The 24,783-nt window shown below is 29.9% G+C and overlaps 6 protein-coding genes across 9 annotated transcripts; 3 read left to right on the top strand and 3 right to left on the bottom strand.

The window, feature by feature from the left end:
* The first annotated feature begins 588 nt into the window (after positions 1 to 588).
* Positions 589 to 7,024, top strand: LOC139992976 (cilia- and flagella-associated protein 52). 2 transcript variants are annotated; one of them, XM_072014316.1, is made up of 10 exons: positions 589 to 728; positions 1,138 to 1,337; positions 1,600 to 1,777; positions 2,343 to 2,592; positions 2,736 to 3,012; positions 3,331 to 3,503; positions 4,285 to 4,433; positions 4,817 to 4,962; positions 5,072 to 5,223; positions 6,187 to 7,024. In XM_072014316.1, exons 1-10 carry the CDS (start codon positions 683 to 685, stop codon positions 6,677 to 6,679), a joined length of 2,064 nt encoding a protein of 687 aa, XP_071870417.1. In that variant the 5' UTR covers positions 589 to 682; the 3' UTR covers positions 6,680 to 7,024. The 2 variants fall into 2 exon arrangements, with proteins under 2 accessions (XP_071870417.1, XP_071870416.1); XM_072014315.1 differs by lacking the exon at positions 589 to 728 and adding an exon at positions 915 to 1,055.
* An 88-nt stretch (positions 7,025 to 7,112) lies between these two features.
* On the bottom strand, positions 7,113 to 8,429 carry Atg12 (Autophagy-related 12). The gene is made up of 3 exons (XM_072014325.1): positions 7,809 to 8,429; positions 7,569 to 7,705; positions 7,113 to 7,476 (listed from the first exon to the last, which is right to left on the bottom strand). The coding sequence occupies exons 1-3, from the start codon at positions 7,969 to 7,971 to the stop codon at positions 7,354 to 7,356; spliced, it is 423 nt and encodes a 140-aa protein (XP_071870426.1). The 5' UTR covers positions 7,972 to 8,429; the 3' UTR covers positions 7,113 to 7,353.
* Positions 8,430 to 8,751: 322 nt separating this feature from the next.
* On the top strand, positions 8,752 to 11,234 carry Rpn5 (regulatory particle non-ATPase 5). The gene is made up of 8 exons (XM_072014320.1): positions 8,752 to 9,040; positions 9,123 to 9,279; positions 9,369 to 9,605; positions 9,686 to 9,790; positions 9,864 to 10,045; positions 10,123 to 10,347; positions 10,450 to 10,606; positions 10,689 to 11,234. Exons 2-8 carry the CDS (start codon positions 9,157 to 9,159, stop codon positions 10,977 to 10,979), a joined length of 1,320 nt encoding a protein of 439 aa, XP_071870421.1. The 5' UTR covers positions 8,752 to 9,040; positions 9,123 to 9,156; the 3' UTR covers positions 10,980 to 11,234.
* On the bottom strand, positions 11,228 to 13,272 carry LOC139992980 (uncharacterized). The gene is made up of 3 exons (XM_072014322.1): positions 12,940 to 13,272; positions 12,192 to 12,351; positions 11,228 to 12,119 (listed from the first exon to the last, which is right to left on the bottom strand). Exons 1-3 carry the CDS (start codon positions 13,270 to 13,272, stop codon positions 12,046 to 12,048), a joined length of 567 nt encoding a protein of 188 aa, XP_071870423.1. The 3' UTR covers positions 11,228 to 12,045.
* Positions 13,273 to 13,777: 505 nt separating this feature from the next.
* On the top strand, positions 13,778 to 17,907 carry Ilers-m (Isoleucyl-tRNA synthetase, mitochondrial). The gene is made up of 15 exons (XM_072014314.1): positions 13,778 to 13,987; positions 14,058 to 14,180; positions 14,252 to 14,402; positions 14,538 to 14,742; positions 14,821 to 15,125; positions 15,225 to 15,391; positions 15,502 to 15,738; positions 15,831 to 16,003; positions 16,096 to 16,234; positions 16,311 to 16,468; positions 16,535 to 16,678; positions 16,738 to 16,948; positions 17,026 to 17,278; positions 17,365 to 17,546; positions 17,658 to 17,907. Exons 1-15 carry the CDS (start codon positions 13,778 to 13,780, stop codon positions 17,889 to 17,891), a joined length of 2,892 nt encoding a protein of 963 aa, XP_071870415.1. The 3' UTR covers positions 17,892 to 17,907.
* Positions 17,908 to 18,125: 218 nt separating this feature from the next.
* On the bottom strand, positions 18,126 to 24,574 carry Grip163 (gamma-tubulin complex component 6). Of its 3 annotated transcripts, none has more exons than XM_072014309.1 (15): positions 23,736 to 24,574; positions 23,431 to 23,645; positions 23,110 to 23,345; positions 22,897 to 23,026; positions 22,419 to 22,778; positions 22,148 to 22,258; positions 21,889 to 22,059; positions 21,530 to 21,828; positions 21,152 to 21,371; positions 20,837 to 21,068; positions 20,548 to 20,749; positions 19,118 to 20,465; positions 18,787 to 18,996; positions 18,548 to 18,720; positions 18,126 to 18,469 (listed from the first exon to the last, which is right to left on the bottom strand). In XM_072014309.1, exons 1-15 carry the CDS (start codon positions 23,962 to 23,964, stop codon positions 18,145 to 18,147), a joined length of 4,461 nt encoding a protein of 1,486 aa, XP_071870410.1. In that variant the 5' UTR covers positions 23,965 to 24,574; the 3' UTR covers positions 18,126 to 18,144. The 3 variants fall into 3 exon arrangements, with proteins under 3 accessions (XP_071870410.1, XP_071870411.1, XP_071870409.1); XM_072014310.1 differs by having other exon boundaries at positions 20,548 to 20,752; positions 22,458 to 22,778; positions 23,736 to 24,571; XM_072014308.1 differs by having other exon boundaries at positions 20,548 to 20,752; positions 23,736 to 24,570.
* Positions 24,575 to 24,783: the final 209 nt, after the last annotated feature.

Below are 24,783 nucleotides of genomic sequence, written 5' to 3'. Positions count from 1 at the left end.
AAGGATATATTGAATGTACAATACTACTTTCAGAAACGATATTTTATTACCAATAAAGGCAAAATACTATTTTACATATTATTCTAAAAGGTGGTCTGATTATAATGGTGTGACTGACTGTAATAGTTTTTTACTAAATATATGTTTGCAGAAAATATGTACATTTTCAGAGTTATTTCAAATTTTGAACGATTAGTATATATTTCAAAACATCTGACGTAAAGTTCCACAAGCCGTAAGATGTCACGTCTGTTCAGTAGTCCATCTGTGATTATATTATCGATATTTTTCCATGCTCGATATTACCAATTTTTCTTATTTTCATTAATAAGAAAATCAGCAAATTATAAAAAGTAATCATGAAGACAACAACGGCGATGAAAAATCAAAAACTGAAAATTTAATTCACTACTTTTTAAGCGTGTTTTTTTTTAAATTTCATCTATCTCTTTTTTAATTTTACCTCTTACGTCTTATTTCTTTTACTATAAACTGTAATTATATGTATAGTACGTATTAGTTATGTTCATCGATAACTATTTCGATATTCGTTATTACTTACACCTGTTGTGATTGCCATAGCGACGCAATTCTTATGCTGTTAGGAAGAGTTTGTGTATTACAAGCTATCAGTTGATTATAATAAAAGTCGATTCGAGTTATTATAATATTATCTTTCATTATGTCCCTAAAAGAACTTGAAATATTCGGAATAATAGCATTTGACGGTTAGTAATTACAATCATTTCGCAATAATGAGAATTCATTAAATTTCCAATATAAAAAGAACTTTGTCATAATCATATAGCATGTATGTATGTACAGCATATGTGTAAACACACCCGCATACACTCATATACACAATATATGTAATAAAATTGACTGATTGTCACATTTGTCACCGTATCATGTAATCCAAAAACTTTATACGTGTATATATATGCATATAAAAGAAATATATATATATATATATATACATTTTAAGCTTGCTTCTGCTATTTTCTATGATATTTTTGTGTCATTTATCGTGTATGAAGGTCAAGAGTTTGTATTTGGTAATATACCACGAATATTATTCTTCCGTTTACCACAAAAATTACAGTGATTACATAGTCTGAATATCACATTTATTTGTAGGTGTAATAAGAAACGGTTTACGATTACATCCTGATGGAGAACACCTTGTATATCCAATGGGTAACAAAATTACTATCAAACATGTAAAAACGGGTGAACAATTCTTTCTTACTGGACATAAGAATTTCGTTTCCGCTTTATGCATTTCATCTTCAGGCGATCTGATAGCTTCCGGCCAAATAAACCATCATGGTTTTAAGGTAAATTCGTTTAAAATGGATTGAATAGTTAATTTCCAGACTGCGGATATTTATGCAAATTAGTATTTTTTTATATTCATATATTTCTTTAAATATAATAAATCTAACTAGAAATATATGTAATAGTTTATGTACTTCGCATATTATATATATGCATTCTATTTTTACACTTTTACATTTTCCATAGAAGTATACAAATTTACAATATATCAATTTCATTAACTTCAAAAATAACTAAGAGAGATCAAATACTTTATTCAAGGCAATGGTTATAATATGGGATTATAGAAATCGTACAATGAAATCTAGCTATGAAATGCACAAAGTTAGAGTCGAAGACGTGTGTTTTACGGAAAATGGACAGTATCTTATTAGTCTCGGAGGCAGAGATGATGGTCGTATCATAATATGGGATATTGAAAATGGAACTCCTCTTTGTGGTAGATATCTTCCTCTCTCTCTCTCTCTCTCTCTCTCTCTCTCTCTCTGTTTCTACATATATATATATATGTATTTTAACGCATCAAAGATTAAACAGCAAAGAAATAAATAAAAGTTATGTAAATGCAACATTATCGTAAAACGTAACTAAAGCATATATCTATATTACTTCCTCAAGGTAAAAAATACATTTGAATAATAGATACTTAGCAATAAGATACTACAAATATATTAGAATTATAGGTATAAAAGTTCATTACATAAATCAAAGCCACAAAAAATATTTTTACAATCATAAAAAAGAAATAATTTTTATTATTGTGCTTATAAATACTTCAATTTCTTTAAGCTTCATAACATAATAACTCTAGGTGAAGAAATAGTGATAAATAAAATATGAAGCAAATTTTGAAAAAATCTTTCATAACTGTGATGTTGCAAACAGAATTAAAGTATCTAAATTAACTGAAAAAAAGCGTCAACGCACTTACGTTTTTATTAAGATAATTTATTTCTGTCAGTTTTGTGAGTGGTACTCATATTATACTGTTACACATTGTACAGGTACTTCTGCTGGAAACGAAACATGTGGAAATATTATAATAATTGCACGAGCTAACATTTGTAAAACAAGTTTTATCACTGGCGGCGACAGGAATCTTAAATTATGGCGTATCAACTCAAAGGATCAAAAGTTATATGGGACAGATATAAAAGTTGGAAAAATCAAACGTTCGATTAATTGTGTAGTTATAGATGAAAACGATGAAAATGTTTATTGCGGAACAACATCTGGCGATATCATAAAAGCAAGGTTACTCGTTTGATGATATCGATGATAATAATTTTAACTTTTTGCATCCGAGAGGCGTGTTAAGTTGTAACTAGAAAATGATTAATTGTGTTTCTTTACCTTCGCCCATAAAATAATTGAAAAGTTTTATTTCTTTCGAATAGGCTAAACCTAGAAAAATCCGAGGAAGGGACTAAATATCCCGTAATGATAGGATGTTACTCGAAGATACCAACGAACAAGGGAGCACGCATGAGGAACGCAAATGGACTTCACATAGAAGTATATCCAGGTGGTGTGAAAAACTTGTTGCTTTTAAAGAAAGACAAGTTAATCGTAGGTACTGGCGATGGAACAGTCGAATTAATTGAAATAAGGAAAGACTCAAGACTTAATGCAAATAAAACGAACAAGTCACTAACCATACCCGCTATAGTAGCAGTGAGTATACATAATTTCTTACAAACATGTATATTATATTTTCTTGTATATATGTATGTACGATATGTAAAATAAAAATTTAAGGCTTTACAGCAATAAGGAAGCAACTTCAATATTTAAATTCCATTTATTGGTTACATTGCTTTCAATCATTCCATATCCGCTACTGCATGTATATTATGTTCACATTCTTAATGTATTCATTACCATTGTGTCTACGTCATACGCAATATCTAATATGAATTCTCTACATCAAGAAACCACAACAGAGCACAACAAATAACAATATTTAAAAAAATAATTTTCTTTGTTGCATAGTATCGCACAACGAATGTGTGTGCCATGGTAACGTCCATGATCCGCTATCAAAACAATTTGGTATTAGTAGGAACCGCCTTATGTGAGATTTATGAGATCGAATTATCAAGCTTTCAGATGCGTTTAATCGTCACTTGTCACACTAGTTCGATATATGATTTAGTATTTCCAAGGTAAATCATTTGTTTCTACATTTAACAAGCTACTTTTATTTGAGGTACTTAAAACCGCAGAGATGTAACTGATACTTTTCATATGTCGAGCAAATTATATTTAAAATTCATAAATATTAAAAAGTTGCAGATGAGGTGTCTATGAAAATTAAATCATATTCTTTGTTTGACATATACACAAATTTTTAATGAGTTTCATCTTTTAGTTTGAGTATCGAGATTTGGAGAAATAACTTGCATCATTTTAGCATCAACATTTTTTTCATAAGCAACGTCCTGCGAGAAAAATGACGTAAAATGCGAAGCAACATATTCTAAAAACGTGCTAATGCTAGAAAATGTGTTTATTACAGATATAAATAACTGAGATAGTTTTAGATTTGCATTAGGTTTATCTTTACAACCTGTCATACTTGACAATGATCCATTACAGCAGAAGATAACCAATCTATAACATTTTACGAGCTAAAAATAAAGTCTAATAATGCACACACAACAACAGTGTCTTGTCACTAATAGTAGGTTGAATTTATACTACAGTTATATGAGAAAAAATCGCTTGCATCCATTTGCCTTCAATTTACCTGTATAGTTCCCTTAGCAGTTAATTTTTATAGCCTCTAAATGATACTTTTATACAACTTGGGATTATTTATATTATTTGGACTTTATTTTTTAATGCCATAGTGAACCATCTCTTTGGTTTTAAATTATCTCATTTGTATTTTATAAAAAATACGAAGGGGAAACAAAGTGCATAAAAATCCTATTATTTTTGTAGCAATAATTCAGAGATATTTGCAACCGCTAGTAAAAATGACATACGAATATGGAAGTTGGCCACCCAAAAAGAATTACTCCGAATCACCGTGTCAAATCTTACTTGTTCCAGTATATGTTTCAATAGTAATGGTGGTTCCATAATATCGGGTAAGTTAATAGCATACTGTGACGAACAAAAGTATTGACGCAGACAAACTCATTTCGTGAACTTCTAGGTAAATTTGTACAAAATACGATTCTTTACTCAACTTTTTTATAAAATATGTGAAATAGCATAATTCTTATAAGGAATTAAAATTTCTGATTCGGTTACGATTCGTTATATCGCCTTTTATTTATTTGCAAAATATTGTTATTTATTTTTAAAACAGTTCTAGAACGACTGTTGTATCGATTATACAGTAGGTAATTAAAATTCAGATTTCATAAGATTTCACAGGAAAATTCGATCTCTGCCAATATTTTTGTTCTTTACTGTACGTTGCCACGTATCATGCGTAATTTAATTTGCGTTAATCTATTGGAGGAAGCTTGGAACGATGGTACGATAAGAGGATTTGCTTTGAATGGCGGAAAACTACTATTCGAAATTAATTGCGCTCACACAAAATCTGTGTCAACAATCACTATTACCAAAGATGACGATAAACTGATTAGCGGTGGTTGTGATGGACAGGTATACAAACTTTATACCTCCTTAAATTTTCGAATTAGAATACTCATTGTTGTTCTTTGTTAGAGCAATGTTTCAATTTCGATTTATTGAAACGTACACCTTCGTTTAGGTGCGAATATGGAATGCAAAATCTGAATTACGACATTTATTGCAAGTCCTAAAAGAACACAGAGGTCCAATAACGTCATTACATGTTTCACCTGATAACAAGAGTTTGATCAGTTCTAGCACAGATGGTACATGTATATTATGGGATTTAAGGTAATAATCCGGCAACCATAAAAATTATAAACCTAAATTATCATTCATAAGTATTTGGATACTTGGTATAATTTAATCAAAAGATTGTAAACTAATGTACAGAGTGTATAAAAATAAGTGTAAAAATCACCGTAGCGTGATTGTACACCTCTGGATTGGTATAGATCTGTAAAAAAAGGTTTATGCAAAATTGACTGAGTATGATTGTCAAGATGAAAGCCTTTTTTATTGTAGCACATTCTATTCATCGCGAACAATAAAAGTTTGAAAGGAACCATGGCTCGCAAATGACTTCTTCTCCCGGAAAAAAATGTTAGTTTTAATAATTTTTAAATCAGCTTTATTCACAATGTGCTTACATACTACAGTGATATACCACCAAAAAATAGCACCTATTGTTACACATAGATGCTCTAGATTCACCATTACATATTCTATATCTTCCTTCATTTCTTTTTCTCTTACTGTCTATTTAAATAGCCCCGAATTTGCATTTCTATATCTCCGTCAATTCTTCCCCAAGATTATGTATTGATTCTGTATGGCAAAAACCACATTCAATCGGATGTTGTAGTTGTTTAACGGATGTAATCCGTTAAAAGAAAAAGATCCGTTGCCGTCAAATCTTATGAACAAGGAGGCCATATGTGAAGAGCAGGTCTATGTCCTATCCGTCTTGTTTAAAACCTTTCGATTAAAAATTGCTATACCGGTCAGCTATGGTGAGGTAGAGTACTATGTAACCAAAAAAATGTTGACCTTAAAAATCATGCTTAAGATCAATTTTGCACGAACTTTTTGCAAATCTTCGCCGATCCTGAAGTGTAGAATCACACTACAATAGATTTTACACTATTTATACACCCTGTACACAAAAGACTTCAACATTAATAAAGAATTCAACATTATAATAACTCTTATAACTATTATACAATACGCGATTTTATTCATTTTTTTCTTTAGAAATTTCACGAGGAAGTTCATGCTGAGTGGAAGCACAATGTATATGGCAACATGTTTTGTTCCTACCGGCGTTCAAATTTTAACATGTGGTACAGATCGCAAAATAGCTTATTGGGAAACATTGGATGGTTCATTGGTTCGGGAAATTGAAGGTTCGATGGCTGGAACCTTAAATACTATAAGTATTAGTCATGATGGGCAATATTTTCTCACTGGATCAGAAGATTCTATTGTAAAACTATGGGAATATCGTACGGCTAGTACTATTCGTTTGGGTCTTGCACACGCTGCTGCCGTTACTCGTTGTGTCTTTGCTCCAGACAATAAATTTATTGTTACGGCAAGTGCAGACGGTGCTATAATGCTTTGGGAATATCCCTTTTCGGAAACATCGACTATACTGATTAAAGACGATACCAAACACACGCTAGAACCAACATCAGTACCTTGCCCATCGAAAACGGATGACGTGTGTGAACCAAATTGTAAATAATACACTACATAAACTGCAATACACATTCACCAATTACTCGAATATCTCACAATAAATCAAAATTAATTGTCGATAAATTTGATGACTATGATTCCACATAGAAACATTCACATAATCACATAAAAGATTCGATTATATCTTATTTTTAAAGCGAGATATTTCACTTCTTTGTGTGAACAATATCATTGAATTGTTCTACACTACCATAAACGCATTGTTTTTCACATAAAACCTGTTAGTACAAAACTATTCAATGATGTTATGTATGCATACAAATGGTGATAGAGAGAAAGAACAATTTTTTTTATAAATGTTCTTCTTTAACAGTAAATCATCTATTCCTTATTTAACATATTTACTTCTTTCTTGCATAATTATTTTTCAACAAGAAAGAGGAAACAAAAAGGATTAGGAAGCAAATAACAAATATAGATCATTTTCTATAATTATAGTAATAGTTATAATCAATATTTTACGGTATCTTCACTTTATTTTCTGACATTCCATGAAATCTGTTATATTATCCATAATTAAATTTGAAATACTCATTGAATACTTATTGAATAGAGTTTATATCTAATCTACCTAAGAAAGTAAATGATGATGAAAGTATTAAAATGTTTGTAATATATTTATGTGATAATTCATAAAATTATTATATTTCAAAGCAACACTTAACCCCAAGCTTGGCTTTTACAATAGTGAAGTATTAATTTTCCATCTGCACCATAACAATCATACAAGTTTTTCACTACCTGATCTGGTGCAGGTGCAAATGTTTGATTTACATAAAGAAACTAATAAAGAAAAAAATATATTTATATATATATATATATATATATAAACATTAAGAGATCTAGAATAGATATAACCCTTACTTAACACTTACCAGTTTTTCATTAGAGTCTAATTTAAGGTATCTTCTGATAAAATCGGAAATCCGACCAATGCAATAATCTTGACTGACAGACCATTTCTTTTGTTTCATTATCGGTGCATTTCCAGTTGCTTTCAACAAAATATCAACTGAAAAATTGGTCAAATACCAGATAATTATTTTGCACTGACTCTGAGCTTGTTAAGTTTAAATTTAATATTATATCTCCTCTGCAAATAGCAAGTGTTTTACTTTTTGCTCTATCCTTTGAAGCAACTTGAACTCCATTTCGCACTAATGGTGTTTCTGAATGTATTGTTTCAAGACTAGCAGGTGCATCTTCGTTTGTTAAATTTTCTCCCATTTCCTCAGATTTTTCAGTTATAGTTACATCATTTCCTTCTTTCTCGGACATTGTGTATATTCGATTACAATTTTAAACGTTTATCAAGAAAGAAAGATTATGTCATTGAAACTTAACCAAACTATGCAAGATTGAAATAAAGTATAAAATTGCCATAAAAGATAAATTACATAAAAGCAATTTTCAATTGAGTAAAAAGTAAATGTCTTAACGTTATCTTAAATTATTTCAGCGAAATGAATAATTTTCATGTGCAAAACATGTTTCACAGACTTAATAATTTTTATTGGATTTTATAAATATTCACTTTGGTATGTCACACAGAGATTCAGATCCATGATATATTAATTCTTTATCAAAATAAATATGTGTATAAGACAAATATATTAAGGCAAACGTATCGTTTCTTAGTATTGTCTTTTCTTAATAATTTCAGCAAATTAGAACACTAATATTTGCTAATATGATGGTATTAAAAATTGAATGTTATCATATTTGTACTACACCTAGGGAAATTTGAATCTCATAAGTAATTGGGATTTACATTGATGTTAAGACAAGAAGTGCGTGAAGCTTCAAAATAATCTTATGTTTTGGGGACAAATTCGGAACAAGAAATTATTTTATTTTCTAGTCCTAATAAAGTATGATATCAATACCAAATTACTCTTGCTATCATTTTATTTTTCCTATATAATTACTGTCGAAAAAAAAATATATTTTTACAGTAAATGAAAAAGAGTGAATGATTTCTCATACACGTGGCGCCATAATTACTAGCAGTGTGAGATTATGATCTTGGACTAAAGCAGCAGTTCCCTATAGAAATATACCTATGAGTTCGAGTTCGTTTAACATTTGTTAGTTCTATTTTACAAATGGTGGATGACAATCAGTTTTGAGTCATGTGGGATAGGAGAAATATTAGATTTATGTGAATTATACATATAAAATTATATGTAAAGAAAGTATTCCTATACCCTTCTAGTATATTTGGATAAAGAGAGATAAATAAAAAGAAAATATATAAAACTTTAAATAAAGAGCGATTATTTGCTAAAATTAACCGTGTCGGTTTTGTTGGAATAGAAATTTTCCTACAATTGATATTTCAATCAAGGTAAGATTAATATTTTTACATATCTAATATATTTATACTTCTAATGTTAAATTATTTAACTGATGATCCTCTTTGAATAAAGGTCAAGAGATTGGAATTGTGATAAAATTGTGAAAATGGAGGTGGATTATAGCAGCAACTGCGATATAAAAATTCCAGAATGTAAAAAACTAGCACATGAAGGAAAGCTACATGATGCTTTGGATCAATTATTAGCATTAGAAAAATTAACACGAACAGTTAAGCTTTTAAAATATTGCTATATGTAACTATATAACCATGTTTGATTATAGTACAAATAATGAAAATAATGATGGATATTTTTTAGAGTGCAGATATGACATCTACATCACGGATCCTTGTGGCTATTGTTCAAATTTGTTTAGAAGCAAAGAATTGGGCTGTTCTAAATGAACATATAGTGTTGTTGTCCAAAAGACGTTCTCAGTTAAAACGAGCTGTTACAAAAATGGTTCAGGAATGTTGCACCTATGTAGATAAAATGCCTGATAAAGAGACCAAAATAAAGTTAATAGAAACATTGCGCACTGTAACTGAAGGAAAGGTAAAGGATTTGAGCCCTGTGATTGTTTCAAGTTGTATTTTTAAACATTCTGAAAAAACAATGTAATTCTGTTGTTGAAGATATACGTAGAAGTTGAAAGAGCAAGGCTTACCCATCGCTTGGCAAAAATCAAAGAAGAGGATGGAGATATCTCAGGTGCAGCAGCTGTTATGCTGGAATTACAGGTATGATTTTTTCAGAAACATATTAGGCAATTAAACATTGAAACATAATATCATACTATACCACCTGTTCTAGGTTGAAACATATGGTACCATGTCACGTTTGGAGAAAGCATCTCTTATCCTAGAGCAAATGCGATTATGTTTAGCAAAAAAAGATTTTATGCGTACACAAATAATAGCAAAGAAAATTAATGTTAAATTCTTTAGTGATGAAAATGATGAAGAAACTCAGACTCTCAAATTGAAATATTATGAGTAAGTATACTATTATCAAACTATCTAAACGAATATGAAACTGAAACTTATTGCTGAAAAAATTTTATTTATTTCAGTCTAATGATGGAATTGGCCCGGCATGAAGGCTGGCATTTAGAATTATGTAGACATAATCGAGCAGTGTTGGAAACTCCAGCTGTTAGAGATGATCCTGAGAAAAGACATGCCGCTCTCTCACGTGCTGTTCTTTATCTTGTACTTGCACCACATGAACCAGAACAAGCTGATTTGACCCATAGGCTGCTTAATGACAAACTTCTAGATGAAATACCAACATACAAGTATTACTTGTTTACTTTTGACAAAAATATTTAAATGTGTGCATAAAATCTTCTATTTTCTATACTGACAGTCAGTTTTTATTTGCTTAATTTTTTTTTTAGAGAACTGTTACGTCTTTTTGTAAATCCAGAACTAATAAAATGGTCAGGACTGTGTGAAATTTATGAAAAAGACCTTAAAGCTACAGAAGTTTTTAGTACTTGGACTGAAGAAGGTCGTAAGCGATGGGCTGATCTCCGAAATCGTGTCGTTGAACATGTGAGTTTGAAACCTCAGAATCGTTTCATTTCATATTGACGGAATTGCACTGAATATTTATTCTATTTCCTTTAACTTTTAGAACATTAGGATTATGGCAAAATATTACACAAAAATTACACTGACTCGCATGGCAGAATTATTGGATTTACCAGTTGAAGAAACTGAAGCATGTCTATGCAGTTTAGTAGAAACTGGCGTGATAAATGCTCGTACAGATCGACCAGCCGGTGTAGTTCGTTTCACAGGAACCCAAGAACCAGCTGCTCTTTTGGATGCCTGGGCTGCATCTTTATCAAAATTAATGAGTCTTGTCAATCACACAACTCATCTTATTCACCAAGAAGAAATGTTGGCTGTAGCTCAATCCTGAAAGATAAATTTCTCCTTTCTCTTTCTCCCTTATTCTCTACCTCTTTTTTCCCTCCTCTCTTTATACTATACTCTCTTTTTCTTCAAATTTCTTCTTTACTAAATCCTTTATAAAAATTATTTGTACGAAACTATTACACATAAACAATTATACAGTTTGTATGTGCGACCTAAAGAAAGCATTTAACGAGCTCCTGTCGATCTGTTTTTAACGCGTGTACTAGATCGTAAAATAAACATTATGCGAAGTATAAAACATCTTTTTTTTATTCGCTTTTTCATTAAGTAATACATCGTAAATGTACATTTAAATAGCTCTTACAAATTTTATTAACAGTAAAATTCAATATCTTCTTCTCGTTTTCGTTATTTATTATAACCGTTCAATACACAAAAATACGCGAGTCTTTTCTTCGTTTCCTGCGAGTATCAAGTTCAAATAAATAATTTGTAGGATAAAACAACTTCCCCAAATTGCGGCAATATTTTATTATTGTCCATTATAGGTTTCAATAATACTTATTGACCATGTTATTCATCATATTTTTAACATTGTATGAGTATGTTTTAACAAACAATATTTATCACGCTACTGTAACTTCTCAATTTGTAAAATTCGTTATATTATACATAAAAGATAATGTAAAAATTTATATATATATAATTTGTATTATGTTCACAAAAGATTTATATGATCAAAAAAAAATTATTATATATAGTGACCTTATTGAATTAAATTTCTACATATAATGACTCGAATATCTCACTTATAGAAATATTTTCTTATCAATTGGACTATTGTGCGAATTTCATTTTATTCATCAAACAGTTATCCGACATTTTACTGATACCGACATTCTGATAAAATAACACAATGAGTATCAAGTACACCCTTCTTTCTCCTTTATCCCTTAACGGGTAGGACGTGCGATAATATTTCTTTTGTAATAGAAAAAAACGTTCAATGTAATAAACGTATGTAATAAAAATGAACAATAGTTCATAATTCAAAAGTATAATTTACAGTTTTTGTTGCGACCGTCTTTCGATTGAAAAAAGATATCGTTTCAAGGTTTACACCTGACGTTTTGGTCAATAGCGATGCTATCGCAAGAAACACTTGCACTATTTGATTTGGTATCTAAAGTGTAAAAGAAAGACAAACGCTATAATGTTAATAGTAAACTTTTATAACAGAACGAAAGATTCTTACTGCTCTCGATAGTTTTGCGTACAAGCGCTACCGCCTCTGCATAAGAAGGCGGAGGTAATTCATTGCAAATTTCTTGAGCGATTGCTTCGTAAGAGGGTGGACCTGGAGTTTGTATGTCAATACGTTCGATACCACGAGCACCGCTCAATTCCTGTAAATGCTGTATTCAACGATTAAATCATTTTGAACTATTCACCAATAAATTTGTTTATTTTCATTGAATTTAATACATTCGAAGATAAAAATAAGTTGGTAGGTAATAGAAGTATAGATATCAATGAAGTTTAATTGAATATATGTGTTATATATTTAAGTTTTATTTATTATATATCCTTAACGTATATACATTATTTATTGAATAATTGAAATTAATATTTACATTGTCGTGTAAAGAAACCGTATCTAACGAAACTTCATAGGTGCCCATCTCCACTACCTACCCATTTATTTTTGTCACTGATTGTATATCTTAACTATATTTGTAACCTAAATGTATTTACTATTTTGTATGTACTTTAATATTCGGATGATCTTTATTTGATCACACATCAAAAAATGTGCAAAACGTGCACACATACACAATATATACTTTTCGAGAATCGGTACTTTTCTAATAATTGCTTTATGACATAGCTAATAATATATAATGTATAATTTATGTAAATGTTATAAAAATCAAGAGTGTATGAAATTAATTAATCAAAAACTATTCAAATATCGAAAAGATTGGAAAAGAACAGTTACTTACTCTGAACAATTGTCGTTGATGAAATATCATCTGTATAACGGACTTTCGTCGCAGGTAAAGCATACATTTGACAGCTACCATTAGTCCAGAACAAATGAATATTGGACCAATAAGCCACATGTGACCAAGTTTAAAAAATATGTGTCCGCCTACGATATCGTCCAAAGAAAAAATAGTAATAGCTGTCCCAATCATAAACAGAATGACGCTCAATGCAAGATAGCTATAGCTAGTGCAGTCACATTTGCCAAAAGTGTTTGCCGATTCTTCATATCGTTCCTCAACACGATGTACTCTATTCGATAAGAACGAACTTTCGAAAACCGTAGCCATATTCCATTAATAATAACCAAACGCAAGATTGAAATTGGATCGGCCGGAGACAAACCAGAACGAACTAACCTACCTATGTTACACTTAAATCCCTTGCGTTCTACACTTGAAAATATTACTTTCTCTTTCGAAAATTTCTCCGAAACTTCACTTTTAGCGAATATTAAATTCTAATCACGCAGAAACAAAAATAATAAAATAAACGTCATTTTAGTACTTAAGGGAAAATAATAAAGCAGGTATTAATCTTAATAACTGAGAATACATTCCGTTCCTTATGTATGTTGGCGATACCGGGTATGTAATAATAATAAGAATAATTAAATGGTATTCAGTTTAATATTACGTATCTCGCCTATTTTTTTATCAGAAAAATCATGTCTTTACAATTAAAAATGTTTATGATAATGTACATCGAAAGTTAGTGATCTGATTTGAATGTTTAAGAAAAACAGTATATTTAACGAAATATATGATTGTATCTGCAAAATAAAATTCAGTAGATATGTATAGATTATTTATTAATCGAACATTAGTTACAAATCAAGTTCTAAAGAAAACAAGTGACGAAGTAGCCGGTAGTGTTAAGAAAAATACCAAAATTACATCAAAAGGACAACAAAAATATACAGAAACTGTTCTGCTTCCACGAACCGAATTTCCTGCACAACTTAATGGAAAAGCAAGAATAGAGGCAGATAAACGCTTAACTGAAGTAAGTCATTATATTCTTAAGTATTCTATTGTTTATTTAAATATTTATTCTCCTAATTATATTATTATAGAAGTGCGGTTTTTCTGAATTGTACGAGTGGCAAAAGAAAAATCTTTCAGGGCCAGATTTTGTTTTACACGATGGGCCTCCTTATGCAAATGGAATTCCTCATATGGGACATGTTATTAATAAGGTTTTGTGTTTTTGCAATAATTCCTTTTCTAGATTATGCATTTCTCTAGCTGTTTTAATGGCTTCTTATAGATTTTGAAGGATGTAACATTAAGACATAAGATTATGAATGGAAATCGAATCCATTATATACCAGGTTGGGATTGTCATGGATTACCAATTGAGTTAAAGGTTATTAAAGGTTATAAAAGTGAAAATGATCCTTTAGAGATCAGGAAGAAAGGTATAATTTATAGGTTTTTAGATCATGAATTTCTTTTATTATTAGTTCATATGATACGATATATAATCAATATTTAACATTAAATCTTTCTATTTATTGTATTATTACTTTTTTCTTTTTTTTATGCATATTTAGCCCGTAATTATGCTGAAGAAGCTATTGCTAGACAGAAACAAGCTTTCCAGTCATGGGGTGTGACAGCCAATTGGAGTGAATCTGAATGTTATTTTACCAGTCACTCATCATATATGAAAAATGAACTTCATCAATTTATAAAATTATATGAGAAAGATATTATATTTAGAGATTTCATGCCAGTTTATTGGTCTCCTTCTTCAAGGTAAAATATTCAAGACTGAATAATTTAATTTCAGTTTTTTAGAAGTTTACAGTTTTCTCTTTATATCTTATATTATAGAACAGCATTGGCTGAATCTGAATTAGAATACAATCAACAGCATCAAAGTAAAGCTTTGACTGTTCGTCTACGTATTAATGATATTCCAGAAAAGTTAAATTCATTTAAAAATCGTGCTGTTTATGCATTAATATGGACCACTACATCGTGGAGTTTAGTGGCTAACCAAGCTATATCTTTCTCTTCAGATGTTATATATTGCCTTGCTGAAGATGATAAAAGAGACTTATATATTGTTGCTAAAGAACTATTAGGAGCTACTGAATCAAAGATTGGTCCTTTGAAACCAATAGTATTCTTCGAAGGTAAATTCGAAAGGTTAATTAGTATTTTTTAAATATTACTTGTCATTTTTTATTTCAAATTTAACATAGATCATAAGTAGATAATATATGTTTTATTAGGCAAAGAATTGGAGGGCAGCACGTACTTTCATCCCTTCACTGAACAAAAATGCCCTTTATTAGCTGCAAATCACGTTACGACAAATGCGGGAACAGGTTTAGTTCATATTGCTCCTGCACATGGTCCAGAAGATTTTCTAGTTGCACTCAAAAATAAAATTCCCATTGTAAGCTAATTTTTTCTTGTTTGTAACGAATAATATTAGTATAATATCAATGTTAGATATTATTCTAAATATAATATCAATATTTAATAATGCCACGGGATATGCTACAGTTATCCATGGTAGACTCTAAAGGTTTGTACACTGAAGAGGCTGGGCCAGAATTTTATGGATTAGAAGTATTAACAGAGGGAGTTGATAAAGTGATGAATCTTCTGGCTCGAGATATATTGCATGTGGAAACATTAACACACAGTTATCCATATGATTGGCGAACAAAACAACCAGTTCTTATTCGTGCTAGTCATCAATGGTTCATTAATATAAATTCTATCAGGGAAAAAATTATTGTAAGTCAGCATTTTGTTACATTTTTCTATGTATAAATTATTACAAAATTTTGCTAAAGCAAGGAGTATATTTCCTTTATTATTTTCATAAGGAGAACGTTGCGAATGTGAATGTATATCCTAAACGTAATCGTGCATCTTTTATGAATGCTTTACTTGCTGGAATAAGGAATCGACCGTATTGGTGTATTTCGCGACAACGTTCTTGGGGAACACCCATACCTGTAATATATAGCAAAACAACAGGCTTAGCATTTACGAATAAGTAAGTACATATATATGTATATAGTTATTTATAGTATACTGGCTTTACAGTATACATTTGTACTTATTGTTCTTTATATTCCTCCATTTTAGAGAATTAGTTGAACGTTTATGCGATTCGATAGATCGATATGGTCCTGATTGCTGGTGGGAATATTCTGTAAGAGATCTAATAGGATTAGACATAATTAAAAAATTGAATATTGATCCGGACGATATAGTAAAAGGAAATGTAAATTTCAATAAATTTTCAAAATTGAAGAAAGTAAAGTTTCAATATATCATTCATTAACATAAATCCTTCTTAGGATATCATGGACATTTGGTTCGATAGCGGAATTTCATGGTCAATGGTTTTACCAAACAAAAAAGCAAATCTTTATTTAGAAGGATATGATCAATTCAATGGTTGGTTCCAATCATCCCTAATAACATCTGTAGCTTTACAGGGATGTCCACCTTATAGGTAAATAAAACGAATATAAAATGTTTAAAAAATGGCTGTATCAATATAAACGCTTTTATTGTTTAGTGATTTATTTGTACATGGATTTGCAGTCGATGAAAAAGGCTTAAAAATGTCAAAATCAATAGGAAATGTAATAAATCCAGAAGAAATTTTGCTAGGTGGATCTAATTTGAAGAAAAATCCAGCGTATGGTGTTGATGTTTTAAGGTATTAAAATTTAATTTCGTAATATAATGGTAACATATTAATAATTTCATTTCATCTAGATGGTGGGTAGCTAATCACAGTTCCCAACATACACAAGTGTCGGTTTCAAAAAATTTACTCGATGAATGTAAAACATGCGTTAACAAACTTCGTTTAATGCTGCGCTTCCTTCTGGGTACTTTACATCATCATCCGGGTATAAATTGCAAACCTGAATATCGAATTATTGATAAATACATGTTGTACTTATTATATTCGTATAATGAACAGGTAATTTGATCTTATTCTTCAATTAAGAAATTAAACATATTACTGTATTATTATATTACAAACTAATATGTCATTAGATGCAGCAACATTATAACAACTATGAGTATCATCATGCGGGTAAAACGACTATGCATTTTATAGCAAATGATGTATCAGGTCTTTACTGTACTATAATAAAAGATAGACTTTATTGTGACGAGATAACATCTTCGATGCGCACTGCAGCTGTGCAAGTTATAAAAGAAATTCTGAATGTTCTTATTAGATCCATTGCACCAATTCTACCTCATCTAGCAGAAGAAGCATGGCTATATCATCCCGAAAATATCGGTACGTTATAGTCCTTTTCTATGAGAAATATGAGATTTCAAGACACTTTTTTATTAATTAAACTTAATCTTAATTATAATGTACAGCATCGATACCATTGCACTGTACGCAATATAAAATATCAGAGTCGTGGAATGATTCAAAAATTACACAATACATAGATGCGGCAATTCGATTGAGAAATAATGTTTTAAAAATCGCTGATAAAACTACATGGAAATTATATGGCGTTATAGAAGCTACAAAAGATGATTTTGTTTTGCTTTCTGTGAGTATTATTTATACAAAAGAAACTAAAGTTATGTTTTCTATATTATTGAGTGAACACTCGATATTATATGAATGTGTGCACTGACTTATACTTTCTCTATTTATGTAGCTTCTTCACGACCAGCAAAAACCATCAATGTCTGAATTATGTGAAATATTACAACTGTCGTCGGTTACATTAATTGAAAATCATACTATCAATGAAACACAAATCCAATTATACGATATTCAGGAGAAGTTGTGCGAACGTTGTAGGAGACATCCTGAAAGTCAGAAAGATGATCTATGTCCACGTTGTGTTAATGTACTTACTAAAAATAAACCATTGATTGCGATTGTGTAATAATTTTTATCAAAAATGCTGTTTCATATGATTTATCCTTACTCTTTCCAATTCTGATAACAAAAACAATCGTTAATCTCTTAAGAATATATTTCAAAAGCATTTTATGAAAAATTTTTTGTTTGTTGTTAATTATTGGTATGTCCAATAACTTTGAGAAGAATAAAAAAATGTAAAGATTACAATAGTGAGGATATTGGCATAGTAAGTTCTTAAATTTGAAATGAAAGGAAAGAAGCTGTATAGTATTATATTAAGGCTCTGCAGAGCCTACAGTGTTACGACAACTTTTAGCAGTTAAATCATACAGTGGATTTATATTAAGAGCATTTAGGAAATGCATTAAATGCGGTTGGTACCCGCTAGTAGCTAACTTAAACGCAACGTGCGACATGTATGCTCGCAACTCAAAGAATGCTTGATACATTTGTTCCAGTTTTTTAAAATTAGGATGTACATATCCTGTAGATTTCATTACCCAGTTTTGAGATCTTATTCTGTTATGAAATTTCAAAATGACTTTAAATATATTGGTTAAACATACGCGTACTTTTTCTCCACGACTATTCAGCATACATCTGGAAAGAACAATCATTAAAAACAATTAATACATTTTACATTCGTATATATTTTTCGCTTTAATCCAGAGATAATACCTTGATAGTATGCGTTTTATATAGTTTACATGTGCCATATAAATTTGATCTACAGTTAAAGAATGTTCCAGATCTTTTTCAAATTCAGCCCAACTTGCGTGTAACACGCTACACGTTAGATAATTATGCAACGCATTCATAAATTGTGTCATTGAATGCCTATATAACTGCAGCTAAAACAAATTAAGATTAATAATTGCATTAGAAATTCTAAAAAAAATCATAAGATATGATGATACCTTATGATACTGTTCTGATGTAATTGCTTTTCGTTCTCTTTTCATAATATTAAAGTCCTCTTGCAACACCCATGAAACTCGACCGCTTGTTATTAGAAATTTAAATACTTTACTGTATTGTTGCATGACTGTCTCATCAAGTATAATATTAAGTGGCCAATTTATCTTATAGTTGAGAGTAAGACAATCCAATGCAGCTGGATCTGATATCTATAAAGATTTCATCATAAGTAAGATGTATTGATTTCGTTGAAGAAAATGAAACTTTGCGATATATATCCAAAAAGTATAATTTTATAACAAGAAGGACAGCGTAAGATAAAATATTTACGTGTAATTGAGCTGGTGTGTCCGTTGCTGAGAGATTGAGAAGTTCCGAATTAATATAAACATTGTTAAATGAATTAACGAGTGCTCGTTCTAGAAGATTGGTCAAAGTAGCGGAATTAAATAGTTCGATAGGTATTGAGATTTCATATAAACGAGAATACAGGGAATCTGTTAAGCTCTTTGCAAATTCCCCATTTAGCAAAAAGAAATAACTACGTAAACTATGCAAATGTGAGAGCAAGCTGTTTTCTTCCAAAAAGTATTTGATAATAGCATTGTTAACGAGACGGCTCTGTACGTTGAGAGGAATACGAATCGACTTTTCTAAATAGGCCTGAAGAGAAACATGATCAATTATCTCGACATCGGTAATACTCAAAGGAGCTATTACTGGCGATACATTATTACTTTTTTCATCACGAGCCAATTCAAATAAATCTGAAAATGTTGAATCTCCTTTCATGACAAGAGATGATTTCGTAATTAACTGAGTCGAACTCGATGATATTACTGTAGATGAAATTTCCGAAGGAGATGAGTCTTCTAAATTATATGTTGAAATGGGGCTCTGTACTGATGAAGTAGTAAAATTATCCGTAGTACATGACATCGGTGTTTCTAAGTCATTTTCTTTATTTGTGATGGCTATAATTTGGGAGCAACGAGTACCCGTTTCATTTGTTTCATACGTAACAGAGGTAAATTCGATTTGACGTATATCAAGTTCATTGTTATTTGGCGTCATATTATAATCTAATGGTCGCATGCATACGCCGTCAATTTGAGATTCTGTAATATTATCGATTTTCATAACGTTTAAAAGAGTAGGTCTTTCTGTTACTGATGACTGTGTGTGATGAACTGATAGGCATTCTAAAATCTCATTCATTTTCTTATTTGTTGTATTTTTATTTGACGAAACTTTTGAGGTCGGATTCGTATTTAGTCTTTCTAAATGTTCGAAATTATGAAATTCGTGTTTTTCATTATTGTTGCTTATTATTCTTTTATGTGCGTAATTTTCAAGTGAAGAACTTTGCCTTGAATCTTGATTAATTTGAATAGACGGTATTGACATTACATTTGATGTTTGATAAGATGTATTCGTATAATTCTTATTTTCATCTTCGAGTGAGATTGGAGTTTCAATTAAAAAAAAATCTGAAGTTATTGCACAATTATGTCCTTCAGTTTTTTTTAAAAACTCGTTCCTTGATTCTTGGTTTGCTCTACTTAATGTATCCACTCTTTCATTATACAATTTCATTCTTTTCTTCCGCCATTGTGAACGAACACATCGTTTATTAATATCATTAGCTAAACCTTCATAATAATTCCAAACAATTGTCCTGTAAGTGTTTAAAATTATAATTTTATACTTTTAATTTGATTTGAATATTAATAATATAGCAAATCATTAATTTTCAATACCGTTCTAAGGATTTTGATGTTTCCTTTATTCTACTTTCTTCTTTATCATGTTCGATTCCTAATTGTATCTTGTTTGATAACTCAATTTCTTCAGTCTTATTTGATTGTAAGTTATTTGTAAGTACTTGTTCTTGTGGACTTGTTAAAACATTTTGTTTTACTCGTGTTACTGTTGTTACTGTGTTCCCTGGTTCTTCCTTGTCTTCTAATAATTTTGTAATAACTAACGTTCGTAGCAACAATGCGTCTACTTATAGGTAAATTTAGTTACTAATAAAAGCACACTTACCACGAAGTTTCAATAATGTATCACGTTCTGAAAGTATAGGTATTTTTGACATTTCTTTTTCTAACTGCTTCTGGTTTAAGATAGCTGTGGAAAGAGAAAGTATCGAACCAAGTGCAGCTTGACCTTTTTTTTCATATTCTCGATATCTTGATGACTGCTCATGTAACGACATTATGCTTAAGCAAACTTTTATTTCTGGTTGTTCAGTCACACAGATACGGCATACTGGATTCTAAATTCTCACGATACAGAGATCAGTACAATACGCTATCTGTAGTAGAATTAACTACAATATGATATATCAAGTATACTTACTTTGGAATCGCAAGTTCTTAGAAGTCTTACTGTTTTGCCACATTGAAGTATTGATTCAGCTAGATCATTCAAAAAACCTGGCACCTCATCATTGCAAATGCTAAAACTTTTCGTCCAAAATTTGTGACTTCTATTACGTAAATATTGTGGACGCGTTTTTATCATAAATTCTCCATATATATCGTCGCATATACCTTCAAATATCCATTTCTGTAAAAATCTGTTATAATCAATTTAATTATACTATCCAACATTCCATGTTCAAAAGTAAATGGATTACATAATGAAGTAAAATATACAGATAAATGGAAATAAAGACGATAGAAAAACACCTGGTGTCACGGATACACCATGTTTATTACATTCTATAATACGTACCGAAAATAAACTTCACAGCAAGATTTTAATAATGAATAAAATACCAAAGCAATTTTGGCATCTGTCACTTTAATTGCTTCATTATAAATTCTAGTAAGAATGCTACTTCCTTCTCGGGACATGTACTGATTTTCTTTGTAAGGTTCACAAACTTTAGCAACTTTAGTGATTAATTTAGCCACAGAGCGTACTTTTTGAAATATTTTTAATATTCCTTCTGATTCTTTTTCATGTGTAAAAATTCTTATTAGTACTGCTTGATAGTAAAGCAATAATTCTTTGATATTTGTACATAGAGCCTATAAAATAATAGTATAAATATTTGTTTTTTAAATTTTTTATCCAATTTTGTTACAAACCTTAAATATTAGTCCTTCTTGTGGTAATTTGTTACTTTGTGATTTGTGCGTAATTAGATTCCACAAGAATTTAAAACAATTACCCCAATTAATAGCTTCTTGACAAATCTTCTTTATTGATTCTGGACTTATACCATATACACTAATGTTTCTTCGTAAGATAAATCCTGTCTAAAAAATTGTTTATAAATAATTTAAAAGCAGATTTTTTTTAAAGATTTTTTTGTTGCTTCTCATTAAAATTAATTAAAACACATACAGCACATCTATACTCAAAGGAATTTGATTCTATTCCCAGCAACATTGATTTTACATCACATATAAATTCTTTGGTTGATACTTGTTCCAAAAGAAGCGAAGAATTCATTAACTACATTGAAAAAACAAGTACATGTAAGTAATGAAATACATGATTAGTAATAAAATGCTTGAATATATATTTTACTTAAGAAATAATTATCGAAGATAAAATGAATGTTTGGATTTATATACTGTAAATAATTCAATATATATGTTTCATAACAACTTACTTTTTCCGAGATTATAAATAAATCATTCATTTGCTTAACTTTTTCTAGATGTATTGCTGCAATTGGAGTATCTGTTATAAACATCAATTCTTTAATAGATTGTATCTCTCCAAAGCATTCCCATGTTTGATGATCTATAGTTGGTAGAATATTAGTAATACTGATTTGATTCCATATATGATTCCAAATGTTCATAGTACTATTTGATTCATTGCTAACACTTTGATCTAAAACTTTCCATGTATCTATAATACTTTCGTTTTCATCTGTATTTGTTTGCATAAAAGGGAGATACAAATAATTTGTTGTGTCTCGTTTTTCCAAAGGAAAGCTGCATATATTTTCGCACTTGTTTCCAATCTACAAAATAAAACGAAGAAAAATTTTAAACAGATTCATCATTTATCTAACAATTCATATTTAACTCAAATTGTTGCGTAACATATATTCAATACAAAGTTTAAAAGCTATATCTTACCATGTTATTTTGTAAAATATGTAAATTAAGCTCTGAATTTATTGTATACTGTTGGTTTGGGCATAAAAGCATATGTGATGATATTTTATCAAATATATGATTGGAGATAAAATCACATGCAGTAGACATACTGAAAAAAACACGCGTAAACATATATATCTATATACAACGACTACTTGAAAATAATGATAAAATATTATTTATATAATTTACTCAATGGATTCAACTCCAACTATGGCTTTGGATTTTATTGAATTATCCAAAAAATTGAATTCATTCATAATATTTGTAGGTGCAATTCTTTTAACTGGATATCTTTCGAGTGTTGCTTCAAATTTGTCCGATGATATGAAACATTCCATCGGGTATATTTGGAATGGCGGTATTTTATTATTATTGTATGTGATTTCAGGAAAAGCAGGATTTGCTTTGTCGAAATAAAATATATTCTACAGATTGTAATAAAATGTATTAATACATTTATGAAATTCTAAAAATCCATCTTCTTTCCAAATACAAAAGTTTAAATCCTACCGTTAATGGCTCAGGATTAATGTTACAATTTTTTAATTGCATTAGTAGCTGCAAAATAGAAAATACTGGTAGTTCACCGCATGGGAATTCTTCAAGATTTTCCAACAAATGTTCTAACATATTAGCATTGTATGAATGGTTTAATTTCAATTTCAATGTGAAAGCATGCTTTTGTAGTTCTAAAAGTGGATCTATCTTTTGAAGTGCTTCATAATCTGTGGATATGAGTGAGATTAAAGAAAGGCTGAGTTGAAAGTTAAATAAATATATGAAACACATCTAGCATAATCAGGTATTAACATTACCTCGGCTAGGGATCAAATGATCACTTTTTTTCAGTAATATTTCAAAAGCTTTGATTCGAAGGTGTTTAATTATTTTGATATCATGATCATAAGTAAACTGTACATTTCGGTGGGAGGATCGATATGTCTGTAATATGTGCTTGCTCAATTGAGTTACGAGACCATAAACATCGTCGTTATAACGGTCACAGATTTTGTCATTGGCACAAACGTATCCTTGAACATTCATGACTGCACGTCCAGATTGTATAACAAACAGACAAATAATTGTATCACTGTTGGTTAACAAACAGAATCGTTTGATATAATACAACGATAATACTCATTCATAGTTTTTCACATATATTGTTTCTTTTGCTTGTTCATTCTTAATTATTATTATACAAGTAAATAAGCACATAAGGATACGTTATATTTAATATATTTTCCGATATATGCGCATTAGCTAAATTCAAATTAACATCAAAACGTCATTTGTATCATGATTGATGTTTTGACCCTACTATAACAATGTCTGTAGATGTTACTAACTGCTATCAAAATAAATCGACAAATTCGAATTATACGTCATTAACCTCAACAACCATATTAAAGACTTTGCTTTATTTGACATCCTAACGTTACTTCATTTTCAAATCGAAGAATACAACGCGCGTTACATCACGTGGTATTCAGTCCATATCTTTCAAATTGAGAATAAGCAGAATGCTGTATTTTTAGAAGAAAAGTTACGCTTATATTTAGTTTGAATAGATTTTACGATGTGAACCAGCAGAAAAGAGCTAGAAAAAATATGACAAGTTAAATAAAAAGAATATAGAGGAAATAAATAGACAAATATGTATCAATTAATTTCTAGGAAATGTAGAAAAATTTTTAGTTTTAATACTAAATATCGTTTTATGGATCAATTAGAAAAAAACAATAATGTGATATTAGCTATATATATATAAGTTATATATATATAAGTTGATTGTATAAATTTCGTTTCGTATACTACGGCATACATATGTATGTATATTTTTATCCATTCATTTCATCTGTATAT

Source organism: Bombus fervidus, chromosome 12 (genome assembly GCF_041682495.2).
Source record: "Bombus fervidus isolate BK054 chromosome 12, iyBomFerv1, whole genome shotgun sequence".
In the NCBI taxonomy this organism is placed as follows: Eukaryota; Metazoa; Arthropoda; class Insecta; order Hymenoptera; family Apidae; genus Bombus; species Bombus fervidus.
Note: the sequence above shows the minus strand (reverse complement) of the source record. Positions and strands in the feature narration are given on the sequence as shown.